We start from the raw sequence: 14,216 nt of genomic DNA, 5'->3' as shown, positions 1-14,216 counted from the left end.
TGCTGCCAACATTTACCTGTTTGCAAGTAAGGTAATATTTTACATGGAAGACCGGGAACAACTAAACATAGTTTGTATGACATCTTAACAACATACATATGTACATGCACACACAAACACAACAAAATTTATACATATATATATATATATATATATGTATGTCATCATTTAATGAACATTTTCCATGATGGCATGGGTTGGACACACACACACACACACACACACACACAGTGTATGTATGTATGTATGTATGTATGTATGTATGTATATATGTATGTATATATATATATATATGTATATGTATGTATGTATGTATGTATGTATATATATATATATATATATATATATTTTATCCAGTTTCAGCACATGAGCTGTGGCCATTCTTTTATATGTTTCAGCCCAAAGGCAGTGGCTATGCTGGGGTACTACAAGTATTCTTTTGGTTTCCATCTACCATATCTGTTCACAAGACTTTGGGGGCTTTGGTTGACTCAGGCTATAGTAGAAGACAGCTGCCCAAGGTGTCCTAGTGGGACTGGAGACCACTTGGTTGATAAGCAAGCTTTTTAACCACACAGCCATGCATGCATATGCACACACACACACAGTACTTTTCAGTAGAGTATTATAATTCATCTATTTCACTAAGAAATAGGTGTTAGTGACTTTGAAGTTTTGGTTTACTTGCTGTTAAAAGACAGTGGCCATCTGGGGGCACTGCCTTGAAGAATTTTTAGTTGAACGAAACACCCCCAGTACTTAATTTTGTCAAGTCTGGCACTTATTGTATTGGTCTCTTTTGCTGAAACACTAATGTTATGAGGACGTAAACAGATCAACACCAGTTGTCAAACATTATTGGAAGGACATACATATATACAATGGGCTTCTTACAGTTTCTGTCTACCAAATCCGCTCACAAGGCTTTGGTTAGCTTGAGGCTATAGTAGAAGACACCTGCACAAGGTGCCACACAGCTACGCTTGCACACACACACACACACACACACACATAAATGAAGAATGCATTAAATACTACAAAATGTACATGTGTGACAGACACAAGGACCCTAACCTTCCTCAGTTATTGACCAAAAATACTAATACCCAGTTTCGTGCCTTTAACGATAAGACTGGGAACTTCGTATATCGGCGGCACCCACAGATTTGCGTAGAATTAGGGCTCGAGCAAACAAAACAATACAGGGTGGATGTATGAAAGTAAACAAATGTAATTTGAAACAATAGATGAAGACAATAAATAAAGCCTTTCAGGCCAAACACGAGAATGATGGATTAACGCCTGGAAGAAATCCTCAAATGGATATAAAAACAGAATTAGTAAGAGAGGAGAAAAAGTTGACCAGCATGTTAGGTGTCGAGTGGTGAAAGGGCAGAAAATAGAAAATCAGTCAAGGGTCACGTGTGGGCAGCAGATAGAAGAGAAGGAGAATGAGGGAGGGAAGGAGAGAGAGAGAGAGAGAGAGAGAGAGAGAGAACCTAGGAAGGAAGGGAGAAAGTCTACAATTAAGTGTGAGAAGATAGGAGAGTGAGAAAGAGGAAGTAGGGATGCTAGAAAAGGAATATTAGGATGAGAAAGAAAGAAAAATGATTAGGGAACAGGGATAGGTTCATCTGGGAGTTGGAGCTATGTATTAGGAAATTAAGTGTGGCGTGAGTTTGTAAGGAAACATGAGAAATAGAGAAGAAAGTAAAACACTATAGGTTTGAGTGGATAGGAATAGGAAAGAGTGATAGAAACAATTTTTCTGGTTGTACAAAAGAAGTGTTCTTTGGGGGCAGCTAGTAGTTGGCTAAGTGTGAGGGATTGTTACTTGTTTGTATTGTTTACTGGTTGAGACACATCATATGTATGCCAAAATTGCACCTTCCCTGTCAACTCCGCTTTGTAGAGTTGGCCTATGCATCACACCATGCGAAGCTCCCAAATTCCGTTTCTGAGATCAGCTCAAGGCCACTCTCTTCTGCTGCTCCATCAACCCCAGTACATGGGAAACAATTGCTAATGACAGCTCAAGGTGGTGACATGTCATTGCCAAGGGAACAGACCTGATGGAAAATAACAAACATCGAAGACGTAAAGAGTGACTTGCACTTCCTCATTCTCTGCCAACCCTACCCTCTGATAAATGCTTCTAGTTCTTCTATACTGCCCTTGGCCTGAACAGCCACCTCAGACACTAGCACCCTCTTCACCCATGAAGATGAAGAGGCTCACTAAACACAAGTTAATGTCACAGCTGTTAATGATTTGGGTTGAGAGAAGCATGTACGTAAAGCTAGGTACCTAGAAGTTAAATTTATATAAAGGTCCATTTGGCAAATAAGTTGCATTGACTTTTATCTTTCATCCTTCCAAGGTTGATGAAATAAGTCATCAAAGGGAGAGATACAATCAACTGCATTCCATTTGGCCTTGTAGTTGCGTTAGAAAGCATTATGATTAATATGCTGTTTAGTCCCAGGAGAGCTCTGATCCAGCAGAACTATAATGAAAGACATTCTAATAATCATGACCATCTTATCATTGTTGCTTTATATAAGATGGTGGAGCATGTTATGAGGAAGATTTGACTGCTATTTTTAGCAGATTTGAGCTACTGTATAGCAGCTCCCTCACTGGTTCTATGTTGATATTGTTAATAATAGTAGTAATGTTGGTGATGATGATAATAATAATTGTTGTAGTAGTGGTGCCAGAAGTTCTAGTGATAATAATAGTTGTAGTGGTAACAATAGCTGTAGTAGAAGTAGTGGTGATTATAGTAGCTGTATTAGTAGAAATAATAATGATGGTGATGATGATAATAATAAGGAGAAGGGAGAAGGAGAACATTGAATATAGTAACCAGTTGACAGTAAAACCGTAAAATTCTTCAGTCCATCATTTAATTAAATGGCAGTTATTTCAATGGGCATCCATGTCTTTTGTCTCAAATCCAGTGGTGCTGGACCAACCCTGAAATTTGAATGGTTTCCTCAACTGTTAATACAACAGCATTGCTATTGATTATCGACCATTCTACTTATTATTGGTGCCATTATATTTTAGCTTCCACATGAATTTACACAGCTTCCTGGCATGTGATTTATTTCCAGAGTGCTGTGGAGAAAATATTAAAAACTAACAAAACAAATACTCCACAATTTCATTTGATTGAGTTTTTAAATTTTTTTATTTTTTTTATCTCCTCTGCTTTCTCTGTCTTTTCTAACAATCTTGCATCATTTTGTGATGGAACATATTTCTATTGCATGAGAGAGAGGGGGAGAAAAAGAGAGAGGGAGAGAAAAAGAGAGAGGGAGAGAGAATGAAATGAATAACTGAGTGTCTAAGAGAAACTGATATCATTGAATTAATTCTTGGAGCAGGATTGAGCTGAAAGACCAGTAGGACGTTAATGATGTCAACCAATGTTTATAGAAGAGATGTCTGTCAAGGTATGGACGAGGAATGATGTATTGACCAGAGGGTGGTAGTGTTGTTGTTGTAGAATAAAATTGTTGGGTCTTTGTGATGGTAAGCAGTGTTGAGGTGGTGGAAGTAGATTTTATAAATAAATAGAATAATTTTATAAATAAACATTCTGTATCGACATGGAGAAGAATCTGGAAATGGAGCTATAAAAGAAATCAAACAGAACCGCGTTTCTTCGAGCTCTTTATGTTCTGGGTTCAAGTTCTGTTAAAGTCAGCTTTGCTTTTCATGACTCCAGCATTGATAAAGTATCAGTCACATACTGGAGTCAATGTAGTTATCTAGTTCCCACTAGAAACAGTTACTATTATTACTGGTATCAATGGGAAGGGCAAGCTCCATTGTGACTCAGTAAAATTTTTCAAATTTTTTGTTGTTCAAACTGGGATGTGTTTGCTTCAAAACTATTTAAATTTTTTTTTGTCACTGTATAAGGAATGAACCAACTTCTTTTTGGCGAGTTTTTCTGGGCCTGTATAAGATTTACACGTAACAATGGAACCTTTTTGTACATGTTAAGTATCCAAGCAATGCTGAATTGTGGAGTTATGTCAGACGGTCAGACCTGATACTCCTTTGAGTTTATGGCTATGATTGCTTTGCTGCCTTCCTTTAGCCCTTTAGTATTTAAACTGGCTATGTCAGGCCTCTAAGTATTATACCCATTTTATGTTCAAACCAGCCAAATCTGGCCTCTCACCTGATCCTACAATGTCATTCTAAAAATAAGCAATCACATCATTGAAATCTGAAAGCTATGAGGTAATGCATCATTAATTCAAAACAATATGAATAAATAAGCATTACATTTGAGAGAATAATTTGAATGCTAAAGAGATAAATTGAGTAGAGATAGTAGTTTTCTTCTGTCTGGTGGCCATAATGAAAGCAGTTGTGTGATGAACAAGAATGTAATGCCTGAGGGCAACTCTTTGGTAAAGCTCTTATTGACTTTTTGAAGTTTCACTTATAAACGAGGATGAAGTGAAGAAGGTGCTATGCACCAATAAAATTACTGAAAGTGAGGTGTGAGTAACAAAAATGGCAAGAGTGCATACGATCACTTTATAAGCCCTGTAGACAGTTGGAGAGGTTATTTGCCCCTGGTTTTCAAGGTTGACCTTGGACAGTGGGATTCCTCAACTGGTCCTGGACCAAGATCCTCCTCTGTCAGGAAGGACTGCATTATCATCTCTGACAATTTATATACCTACATAAACAAACGGCAGCAAAACCATTCAGAAATTAAATAACACTAACATATTCAGTAACAACAATAAATTTAATTTATCCTCAACAATTTTTAGTGTTATCAATTTTGAATATATATCTCCTGTTTAAAACCTCTTACCTACTTGACAACTGCATTTCTAGCTCTGCCTTGAAGGAAGCTTTGCTTCTTGGACTCACATTTTTTTTGCGCAACAATGTTGTCAAACCTCCATTAACAGCACCATATGTAGGTCCTTTCCATTTTCTTTCATGCACAGATAAATTTTTCACTATAAACCTTAATGGTTGTAAAGACACTATATCAGTGGATAGACTAAAAAGGCCTTCATAGAGAAAACTGTTCCAGTTCCCACTGCAAAACAACACACACACAGCCTACACACCCAACTTCACATTCCATGACTACCATTGGGATCGATCGGGTATTGGACAACGATTCTGGATTATTTTTGCTTTTTTTTTTTTACTTAATTTTTGAGAGCAGTTGGGTTCGTTTTTAGTATTCTCGTTTGTGAGAGCAGGTAAGTTTATTCCAGATATTCTCATTTTAAAAATCATCTCTGGCTAATCATTGAGAGGACGTTGGTGTTACCTTGGCGGAGGTTTGCACTCTCTGAGTGCTCTTATTATTATTATTATTATTATTGTTATTATTACTAATTTAATCTATTCACTCTCTCCTTTTGACACTATTCAAAGAAAATTTCCTGAAAATTTGTTAGGAAATCACTAAATTCTTCATGTTAAATCAATACATACTTATTTGAAGATGCTGATGGGGGCAGGGCAGGGTTAGTGTGCGCGTGTAGGAGATGGAAAGAGAAAAGAGATGACGGGAAGGTAGGGTGAAATATACACTTTACTACCACCACCCATCTTGTACATTATTATTTCAATCTCTCTGTCTCCATGTCACTCTGCCCCACCCCTTTACACACAGCCAGAACAAGGAGATTGACTTGCTACATTGTTAACAGTCAATGTACGTATGATGCAATAATAATGATGATAAAAAAAATAATAATAACCGCAATAATAATATTTTTAAGTGCAAGCAAAATAACTTATTTTAAAAAAGAAAAGTTATTTTTATTCTTTCTTCTTTTTAAAAAGAAAAGAAGTGAAGATAATCAGAAGGAGGATAGAAACTTGCATGACAGCTTTACATCTCGGCTGTGACAGATATGTAGGTAAAGAGAGAGATAGAGAGGAGGCACCAATGTGTGTGCGTCTTTAGTTCAACACTCAAGTGAAAACTTTAAGGGAAAGATTTTGAAAAAAAAAAAAAAAAAAAAAAAAATGAAATGTCATTTTTGATGATAATAACAAGTGAAGGGATTTCAGTGAAAAAAAAGTTAATGTTAATACAGTGAATATGATGGTGGGAGTGGGGGGGGGGGAGAAAGTATAGGTGATGGTGAAAATGGTGGTGGTGCTGAGAAGTGACGTTAGTGATGATGATGATAGTTTCTATATTAGCCAGAAGCAGACAGAAAAATATTATCTATTGAATAGGCAGTATGGCATCTACACAGAACAGCAATAATAATAACAATAAAGGCACAAGGCCAACAATTTAAGGAGAGAAAGTTAGCCGATACCATTGACCCAAGTACCTGACCAATACTTGATTGACCCAGAAATGATGAAAGGCAAAGTTGACTTCTGCAGGTTTGAACCTAGACTATAAAGAGCAGCAAAAATTCCTGCAAAGCATTTCTTCTGATGCTCAACTGATTTTGCCATTTTGCTGACCCAACAACAATGATAATCCTTTATACTATAAGCATACAGCCTAAAATTTTAGGGGACAGGTATAGTTGATTACAGAATGTACAGATGGATGAAATGCTCCTAAGTGTCATGTCTGGCATGCTAACGATTTTGCTAGCTTACCAATACTTATTTCAAATTTCAGCACAAGGCCAGCAATTTTAGAGGTAGGGCTAAGTTGATTACATCAACCCCAGTGCTCAGGTGGTATTATATTTATAAATCCTAAAAAGATGAAAGGAAAGTTGACTGTGGCAGTATTTGAACTCAAAATATAAAGAGTTGGAAGAAGAGTTGCTAAGCATTTCATCTGACACTGATTCTAATTTAGACACAAGGCTGCCAGCAATCTTTGAGGTTAGGAAGTAATTTGATATCTTCAGCCCAGAGTCAGAAATTTTAGTGGGAGGAAATAATCATATCAAATTAGTGGATGACTGGTACTTTATTTTTATCAACCTAAATGTGATTTGAATTCAGAATGTAAATGGCTGTAACCAACTACTGTAATGTATTTTGTCCACTGTTCAACTGATTCGGCTAATTCAGCAAAATTAATGATTCCTTTCAAATTTTGGCACAAAGCCATCAATTTTAAGGGGAGGGGTTTAGTTGATTACATTGATTCCGTTGCTTAACAAGCCCTTTACTTCAGTATGAAAGGCAAAGTTAGCCTCAGCTGTATTTGAACTTAGAACATAGAGAGCTGGAAAAAATGCTGCTAGGTATTTTTGCCTTAAATGCTAACAATTCTGCCAGCTTACTGCCTTTGTTACAATTTTTAGCACAAGGTCACCAATTTTGGGGGTAAGGGGGATTAACCAATTACATCAACCCTAATACTTGACAGCTCTTTTATTTGACAAAAATCTACAGGAACCACAACTAAATACCACACTTTGTTTGGCAATCTTCTGAGTCTACCAATCACAGCCTCATAATGACTACAAATACAATATTGCGGTAGAAGTATTCTTTATGAACGAAATAGCAAAATAAAGAGAAGAGAGACAAAAACTTGATTTCTGTGATAGTGGTTGTGTTGGCCATTGAACGTGATGGAGGTGGTTGTTGGGTGAATATGTGGGAGTTGTTACATTGATTCAAGATTGTTGAATAAGTGATAACAAGTAGTTGAACATAGGGAGGGGAGAGGAAAGAAGAAATAGAGAATAAAAGTTAAGGGCTATGTTTCCAACTTGTTGAAGCTAGGTGCTGACATATCCCCTACCTGTCCACCTCTCCACTGTATAGACAAAGGGGTTAGCAAGGAGATGATGAAGTGTAAATTCATTAGTAGAAAAACCTAAACTAGTTGTGTATTGACTTTGGAATCAATGAGATAGGGGTTTGATTCCACCCCTTCTCCAAACTGATGCAGTAATGAAAAGTTGAGTCATCACTGAAATATAAAGCCTCCTCCCACTTAATGCGCTACACTCACACTTGTTTGACATGCAAGTAAACAAATAAGATAAAAATATATTTCTAAGTGATAGCAAGCAGCAGATGGAAATGGTGGCTGATTGAGGCAGTGAGTATCTTGCGGTTGTCTTGTTTTGTTGGCATGCGCTTTTGTGAGTTTCAATTAGATTTTAAAAGGATGAGGAGAAGGGTGTTATTAGTATCTGTTAAAGTTTATTTGATAGAATGACAGTCCTGTAATCCATCTCTTCATCCTTTCACTTCCCCTTTTCTGTACACCCTTTCTTTTTCACAGACAAACTATTATCAATTTTACAGCAATAATATTATTAATAGACATCTTGCTTTCTTTAATGACTCATGTTTCCCCACTTTGTGCTCACACTTATTAAACAGATACATTTTATGTTTATATGCCTCCGCCTTTCAATCTCACAAACTTGTCATTCACATTCAATGTAATACTCAACTTCATATATTATTGACATAATCTTACACACATACATTTGTATACATAGTTATACATAACCCTATATATGTACAAAAACTGGCGCTTTGTCAGTTTACGATGATGTGAGTTCCAATTGATCTGATCAACGGAACAGCCTGTTCGTGAAATTAATGTGCAAGTGGCTGAGCACTCCACAGACATGCATACCCTTAACATAGTTCTTGGGGAGATTCAGCATGACACATAGAATATGACAAGGTCAACCCTTTGAAATACAGGTACAATTCATTTTTTGCGAGCTGAGTGAACTAGAGCAATGTGAAATTAAGCATCTTGCTCAAGGACACAATGTGCCGTTGGGAATTGAACTTATGACCTTACGATTATAAGCTGATTACCCTAACCACTAAACCACATGCCTTCACTATACATGTACAATGGCATGACAGGTCATGAAGTGCATTTCACAAGTACATGGCTTCAAGTTCAGTCCTACTACATGGTACCTAGAACAGAACAATGGTTTAAAAGTAGAAGTGGTTAGAATGAAACAGAGAAAACCTTTCATATATATATATATATATATATATATATATATATATATATATATATATATATATATATATATACATACATACATGTCATGTGAGTTAATATAAGTGTGCGTGTTTGTGTTTAGGAATGTTATTTCCTTGTGTCCTCATTAACACAAATTGACCAGACACATTGTTTCGGGTTCAGTCCCGCTGCCTCGCACCTTGGGCAAGTGTCTTCTACTATAGCCACAAGCCAACCAAAGCCTTGAGAGTGGATTTGGAAGACAGAAACTGAAAGAAGCGTATTGTGTGTGTGTGTGTGTGTGCGTGCGCGCGCGCATACCTTTGTCCCCCACCACTGCTTGGCAAGTGGTGTTGGTGTGTTTACATCCCTGTAATCGAGTAGGTCGGCAAAAGAGAGCAATAGAATAAGAACCAGGCTTTAAAATATAAGTACTGGGATCAATTCATTCAACTAAAAATTCTTCAAAGTGGTGCCGCAGCACGGCTGCCATCTAATAAGTGAAACAAGTAAAAAGATGGGAAAAAAAGAAAAAGATAAAGCTAAGGACATTGTTTAGACTCTCCAGTAAATAAAATTCCTGCAGTTTCAGTGATCCCTTGGTTTGTAATGTTAGGGGCCAGTGAAATGAAAATATCTTACTTTGAAAACTAGTCAGAGTCTCGGTAATAAGTTGAACTCACCAGCCATAGAAACCTGCCCCGGCAAATTTTGTGTAGCCCAAGCTAGCATGGAAAATGGATGTGATGATGATGTATCTATATGCATTCATGGAGTATTGCCATGGATTTTGGTGGCAAGCTTTTATAGTCACTCCAAATGCACAAGATCTCATTAAGAAGAATGGAAGGAGTAGAGAAATGTGTTAGTAAGTTCCTACAAAAAAGAGGTGGTCTTCAGCCAGCTTTCACAAGACTTGCAATGTAAAGTGTTACTGTAAAACTCCAGCTATCTTTAACATCTCCAACATCACCAGTAAAGCAGCTAAAAGCAATAAAAGCCAGCTGTCATGTGATGATTTGGGATTTGATGGATCTCTTTGTCTGTGCAATCCAGGAGGTCAAAGTCAAAGTTGATCATTCATCAGCACGTGCAGGTATGGATATTTTTTGAAGAAGAAGGAAACTGGCAGTTTCCCATGTATACCAGTCACCTGACTCCATGCTGCTGATGTTATCCAAGGAAAAGGTCACTGACTTGGGCCAATACAGCTGTGCACAAGTCAGCACAGACATTACTATCAGGACACCAAGGACCAGAGTAGATACTGCAAAGCACTGTGCCCAGCACACTAACAGATCCAAATGTAACAATCCAGCGTCCAAAGATTGGTACATTTTTATTAACCTCGAAAAGATGAGAGGCTAAGTGGTGAGATTTGAGCTTGGACTGTGAGAGATGGAACAAATACCATAAGGCATCTTAGCTAAAAAGAAAAAAGGGTATAAAAACAAAAATGAAGGACAGAAGAGATTAGAGTTTCCTCCCTTGCATTAGAGTGGTTCACTTCCTTTGAAATGAATGTAAATAAAATTTAGTATGATTCTTATGGTATTGTGCATTTAAGGACTGACTCACTGATGCAGAGTCCCATGCAGTGGTGTTATCCTACACAAAGTTAAGATTTAATATCAAAATAATATTGATCTCACCCACCAAAACAAATTAAAAGCCTTTAGTTTGCTTAATAATCAGCGTTGATGACACAATTTGTATTTCGTAACTTCTCAAACAGATAATCAATAATGGTGTGTTACTTCTTTTTTGGTGGGGTTTGGGAGAAAGATAAAAGCAGGAATGCATCCTTTTAGTGTGGGGGGGGGGGGGGGGGGAAGGCCATCTCTACCTTAAAAAGGTGAATCAATTTCTGGTCAATTGCTCTGAACAAGGTTTTGTAACAAGTTTAAAAAAAAGTAAACAAAAAAACCGAAAAAACTATACGCTTGAAGATTTGTGAGAGACAACTCAAGAATCTACTCTTGAATATGTTCCTTTTAACCAACAGATTTTACAGTAAGGTTAGGTTCAACTTGAAGCATAAGATTTTGATGTGTGATTTCTGTGATTTCTATACAATAATCCCTCACCATACCATTGTTTATTATTTAAGCTTATGTCGATTCCTCTGTGGTGGTGTTTTGCATTTGTAATAAAATAAGTATATACAAATTATAAAGAAAAATATACAGTACAGTATTGTTTCTACTCTGTGAATTTTCATCTATCGCGGAAGTTTTTGGAATGTAACGCCCGCAATAGTCGGGGAATTACTATGTGTATATATATATATATATATGGGGAGAGAGAAAAAGAGAGAGTGGTTGTGGAATAACCTAATACTGAATTAATGTGTAAGTGGCAGAGCATTCCACAGACATGTATATCCTTAACATATTCCTTAGGTAGGATTTGTGTGACACAATGTGTTGTGCGTGTGTGCAAACAGAAAACCACTACTTTCAAAAACAAACGTTGTGAAGCGTTTAGAGTGGAGTAAAAACCCACAGAATTGGTCCCTGAGTGGAAGAATGTTATTTTCTCGGATGAGTCGTCCATTACCTTATTTCCGACCACCAGCCGAGTATACGTGTGGAGACAGCCAAAAGAAGCATTTGACCTAGACTGCCTTCTTCCAACTGTTAAACATAGAAGGGGGGGGGCAATATCTTGGAAATCCGTCGGCCCAATGGTTTCCATTCATGGCAGAATTAATAGTCAAGACTATTTAAGCATTTTATCTGATCAAATTCATCCTATGGTTGCGGAACTGTTTCCAGAGGGAAACGCAATCTTTCAGGATGATAATGCACCAATTCACACAGCTAAAGTTGTTACTGAATGGCATGAGGAACATTCTAGTGAAGTTGAACAACTTATCTGGCCACCACAGTCCCCAGATCTCAATATTGTTGAACGAGGTTTCTCGAGCGAGATGAGCATGGCCGTTGCCAGTACCGCCTGACTGGCCTTTGTGTGGGTAAAAGCACCCACTACACTCTCTGAGTGGTTGGCGTTAGGAAGGGCATCCAGCTGTAGAAACTCTGCCAAATCAGATTGGAGCCTGGTGTAGTCATCTGGTTTCACCAGTCCTCAGTCAAATCGTCCAATCCATGCTAGCATGGAAAGCGGACGTTAAACGACGACGATTTATGGTGCATTTCAGAAAAACAAGTAAGGAGTCGATATCCTCTACCATCATCACTACAAGAACTGGAGACTGTTTTAGCTGAAGAATGGACAATAATTCCTTTGGAAACAATTCAAACTTTGTACGGGTCCATCCCTCATAGAATTCAAGCTGTAATTACTGCCAAAGGCGGTCCTACTTCATATTAAAATACATTTGTTTGAAATTTTAAGGTGTTTCCATTATTTTGTCCAACCCCTGTATATATAAGATGCATACTCTAAGTCTATAGCTATACTGTTAAGATCACAAAACCTATCTCATTCATTTAATCAAACATACCCTAACCTTGATTTTGTCCATGGTGGGACCTATTGATTTTCTAATTTTATCATCTCTTTAGCAGTGCCAAGTGATTTTGGTAACCATGACGTGATCTCTCCTTTTAGCACCATGTCCGATGGTAAGCACTGACATCCAAGGAGATACTTTCTAAGTCCTTACTCTTCATTTATAATCACTCGAAGTATCAGTTTTCAGTGGCCATGTTAAAAGCACCCAGCACACACTGTAAAGTGACTGGCATTAGGAAGAACATCCAGCTGTAGAAACCAAGCCAAATCAGACTGGAACCTGGTGCAGCTCTCCTACTTGTCAGCTCTGGTCAAATTGTCCAACCTATGCCAGCATAGAAAATGGATGTTTAAAAGATGATGTAGATGACATAATGTATGAACTTGAAAGACTGGTAAACTTAATCTGTTGCCTGGTTTGACACCATCACCTCAGTAATTAGAGAAAGAAAAACACAGTATGCAGCACACTACTGGAGAAGCAAGGAGGAAATATCCAGTGATCTCCTTCTCTGGAAACCCAAAAATGGACGTACAGGTATTGGCAGACCACGAAGATCATATACTGATTAACTCATGGAAGACAATGGATATCAAGTTGAGGATATGAAGATTGCTATGGAGGATCTGGACATCATTTGGTCTTAGAAAGTCAGACAATCAAATAGATAGATAGCAGGGTCCACTCTGTTATGAATATTTAGATCAAGTCTTCAGTCTTGGAATAACTATACAGAGCAGCCAGCCCAAAAGTAGGTTTACAGTTATCACGTAGGCACTTAATTTCTTTTAAAACATTTAATTACATTTAAATTTCTCTCTTACAATTAACTAAATTAGCATGGAATAATGGTTTCATATTTTTTTATAATTAAGATCTAAACTATTAATATATGAATGTGAAAGAGATAGTTGAATAACTGTAAACTTACTTTTGGGCCACCCTGTATATTGTGCTGATACCTATTGCTGTTATGAAGGAATTAAAGTTTTTTTTTGTTGTTTTCATTATCTACCAGTTGCAGAGGTTCTTTCACTTTTTACAAAATGAATTTTAAAAAAAAATGTCTTGTCCCAGTGTGACTCCCAAACAATCAAACTGACTCCAGACCATTCTTCTTTCCTTACCTGACATAAAGAGTTCGTTTCTGTGTTGTTCGTAAACTGCCAGTACTTGTGTTCATGATTTGTTCCCGTAAATCTTGAATTTTTGTTTCAAACCGATTGTATTCTGCAAAATCAATGGAAAGAATGAGTCGACATGAATAAACAGTGAACATTACAATAAACACATCTCAAATAATTGCAGGTTTAGTGAACACAAAAGTTAGTACAGTGATATGAAGTGTTGCTGTTATTATCATCACTGTGATACTGCTGAAAACCAGGTCTTTGGATACAATCATGTCTTAATCCTCTTAGAGGATTACCTTTAACAGAAGAAAAGTTTGAGAAGGTGAATGGAGGGGGGGGGGGTTCATTCTCCCACATTATGAAGAAAGCATTACAAGTGAGAAGAGTCAATTGTCACAAACAAATGTAATAAAATACTATCTACAAACAATATAAAATCAGCAATCGAACCTACACTGGAATTAAGTACAAAATTGCACATTTAAAGAAACATAATTATGTCAGTGGAATGTGATATGGCTGCTAATTCTAGCATGTTAAGTGTCCCTCGTGAATCAAGCAGTAGTGGAGAGAGGAGGATGAAATATTCCCAAGTCTGTCATCACTGAATTATGATGACAATGGCTATGAGAGAAAGGTGTGTGCATCCACACCCACACACACT

General features: G+C 37.2%; 1 protein-coding gene across 1 annotated transcript in view; it reads right to left on the bottom strand.

Annotated features, from left to right (window-relative positions):
- LOC106876507 (disks large homolog 1) overlaps positions 1 to 14,216 on the bottom strand; it is a 750,485-nt gene that overhangs the window by 45,165 nt on the left and 691,104 nt on the right. Inside the window, exon 14 of the mRNA XM_089366712.1 lies at positions 13,547 to 13,649. Within this exon, the coding sequence (XP_089222838.1) occupies positions 13,547 to 13,649 (103 nt within the window). The remainder of the gene's footprint in view (positions 1 to 13,546; positions 13,650 to 14,216) is intronic.

This window comes from Octopus bimaculoides, chromosome 19 (genome assembly GCF_046866305.1).
Source record: "Octopus bimaculoides isolate indiv1 chromosome 19, ASM4686630v1, whole genome shotgun sequence".
NCBI lineage: Eukaryota > Metazoa > Mollusca > Cephalopoda > Octopoda > Octopodidae > Octopus > Octopus bimaculoides.
This window is presented reverse-complemented; position numbering and strand designations above follow the sequence as displayed.